The sequence below is a fragment of the Dipteris shenzhenensis genome, chromosome 16 (genome assembly GCF_047967505.1).
Source record: "Dipteris shenzhenensis isolate YYH24624 ecotype China chromosome 16, Dip_SZ_1.0, whole genome shotgun sequence".
In the NCBI taxonomy this organism is placed as follows: Eukaryota; Viridiplantae; Streptophyta; class Polypodiopsida; order Gleicheniales; family Dipteridaceae; genus Dipteris; species Dipteris shenzhenensis.
Genome location: NC_141611.1, coordinates 13,560,893 through 13,563,085, shown reverse-complemented (window position 1 = coordinate 13,563,085; position 2,193 = coordinate 13,560,893). Strand labels below are relative to the sequence as shown.

The window sequence follows — 2,193 nt, the reverse complement described above, 5'->3', positions numbered from 1 at the left end:
CATGCACCATTTGTGCAACTTGTGCTGGTGAAGGTGTACTCCTTGAGGCCACTCTTTGCATCAAGGCTTCCAAGTTAGGACCATCCCCAACATGCCTTCCAATCATATATGCATATTGTTTGGCACTTTGTAATAGGGCATTTGCCATGTCCGAGACGCAACAATCATATAATTGTATCTTTGTCTTAAACCCTTCTCCTACTAGCCAACTACCATGCATGCTTTCAGCTAGATTTGACCTTGGAGTGTGTGCCTCCTCCAAGGAACTCTTTGTTACCTGTGGTAAAAAGGGAGGTAATTAGATTGGCTTATTACATTTATTTAGCTTACTACATTTATCTACAAAATACATACCGCGCTCATGAGATTCCCCCAATGGGCAATCCGCACATCCCACCAACTAAACCATATGTCCATTGAAGGAATGTCGGCCACACAGACGTGTCCTGCATGCCACCACTTCCGAATGAGCTTTGCTTGGTTGGTAGCTTCTTGCTTTGTCTTACATAATCTCCAATTCTCACACATGGTGATATGCTCGTTCCTCATATCCTCTTTGATGAATTTCCTTGTGTGCTTATGCAAGCTTTGTTCCCAATGGAAGAGACATGAGTGCTCTCTCCCAACAATTATGTTGTTTGGACCCCCATTGAAAATAGTTCTCACAGCTATCCAATTTGCTCCAGCTTCATCAGACATGAAACCATGAAAATCTGCAGGGGGATACCCACATTCTTTCATTGTGGCATTCAACATCTCCCAAAATAGGATTTGGCTTGCAGCATCTTCATCTTTCATCTCACATGTGGCGATGGTCATTAATTCCTGCACACTGGTAGACAAAGCCAACATTATTAAATATTATACCACAACTCTCTTGATGATAGCAACATGGATACATAAGGATGGAGGGAAGTTATACCTAGGATCATAAACATGACATGCCATTGTGCTCCACCCAATCACTCGATGGGTGTGATCAAATTGTACCCATGAATTCCTCAAATCACCATTTCCTCCTCTTCTCATGCGATTAACAAGATCCACACTAGATGCTGGACCATTGGTTGACATTTTAAAAACAAAACATTTTTCATCTGGCAAGCCTTGCCTTGGAAAACGACTTCCATGGAAGAATGAATACATAGACCTTTTCTTTAGTAAAAGAAGGCTGTCATAACCTTCCCCAACAGGTAACCTTGCCTTCTTCTCTTGTGCAACAATCCGTTTGAACCTATAACATCAGAAGTCAACTATTTAGAAGGTCTTTATACCATTCTAAAGTTAAGTAAATTAAAAATCACTTAGCTACAAACAAACATACCGTTGATTCTCAACTAGTGGTACCAATTGCTCAAGAAAGTTGGTCAACTCTAGATCTCCCACACTTGCCCCTTCATTATTGTCTCCTCTCATCAATGATGAATTCAAGAGCTCCTTGGCAACACTCATTTGAGCTTTGCGTGGTCCAGCATTTTTATCCACCTTCAAAACATCTGCAACAAGCTTCTTTGTTTTCTCTATCATTGCCTTAGATGTTCCTGGCTATATGGCGTGCTGATGTTTACCAACATGGACCATCAATCTAGTCATTGTTTCATCAAATGGCATTACATAATATACTATGCAATTACAAGTATCAATGCAATAAGCAGGCTTACGACAATAGTGACAAACAATCTTGTTCCTCTCCTCTTCAGTCAAGAGTCCAAGAGCAATCTTCTTTTGTAGGTAGCCTCTAAAAAAGGATGTGTTAAACTTCTTATTGTTTGCAAAATAAGGGCAAGTAATTCTATGGCATTCTAATGAGCCAACACAGTAGCTAAGCCTTACTGTACATGAGATAGCCATGTTGGTGGTTGATGGTTTAGTCCATATGTGGCCATCAAATTTTTGCTCCATGCCATTCATGCCATTGATGTTTCCAAAAGTTGGAGGAAATTCCAATAGCATACTTCCATTATATACCCTTGGTAATTCAGTGACTTGCTTCCTTTGCTTTATATTTGCAATCCGCGTTTTGAGTATATTGGCTTGCTTGTTCTCCATGATCCAAGGTATGATGCTTTTGCTAATCTGACATTCATCTTTTGAATGGTCCTCATTTGAGCCTTCAAGGTCAATGTGTGAAGTCTGCATCATCTCAATGTCAACATCAGTCCTCGACTTATAAGAATTGTGGTACATACCAGG

At 40.3% G+C, this 2,193-nt stretch overlaps 1 protein-coding gene across 1 annotated transcript; it reads right to left on the bottom strand.

Moving 5' to 3' along the window:
- Positions 1-339: 339 nt before the first annotated feature.
- On the bottom strand, positions 340-1,146 carry LOC147892585 (uncharacterized). The gene is made up of 2 exons (XM_087386752.1): positions 923-1,146; positions 340-832 (listed from the first exon to the last, which is right to left on the bottom strand). Exons 1-2 carry the CDS (start codon positions 1,144-1,146, stop codon positions 340-342), a joined length of 717 nt encoding a protein of 238 aa, XP_087242878.1.
- Between the last annotated feature and the right edge of the window lie 1,047 nt (positions 1,147-2,193).

Bases quoted from the DNA above. Each gene is read 5' to 3' on its own strand.
- LOC147892585 (XM_087386752.1), bottom strand. From the start codon at position 1,146: ATGTATTCATTCTTCCATGGAAGTCGTTTTCCAAGGCAAGGCTTGCCA. The intron at 833-922 runs GTATAACTTCCC...TTTGTCTACCAG, and splicing joins TGTCATGTTTATGATCCTAG to TGTGCAGGAATTAATGACCA.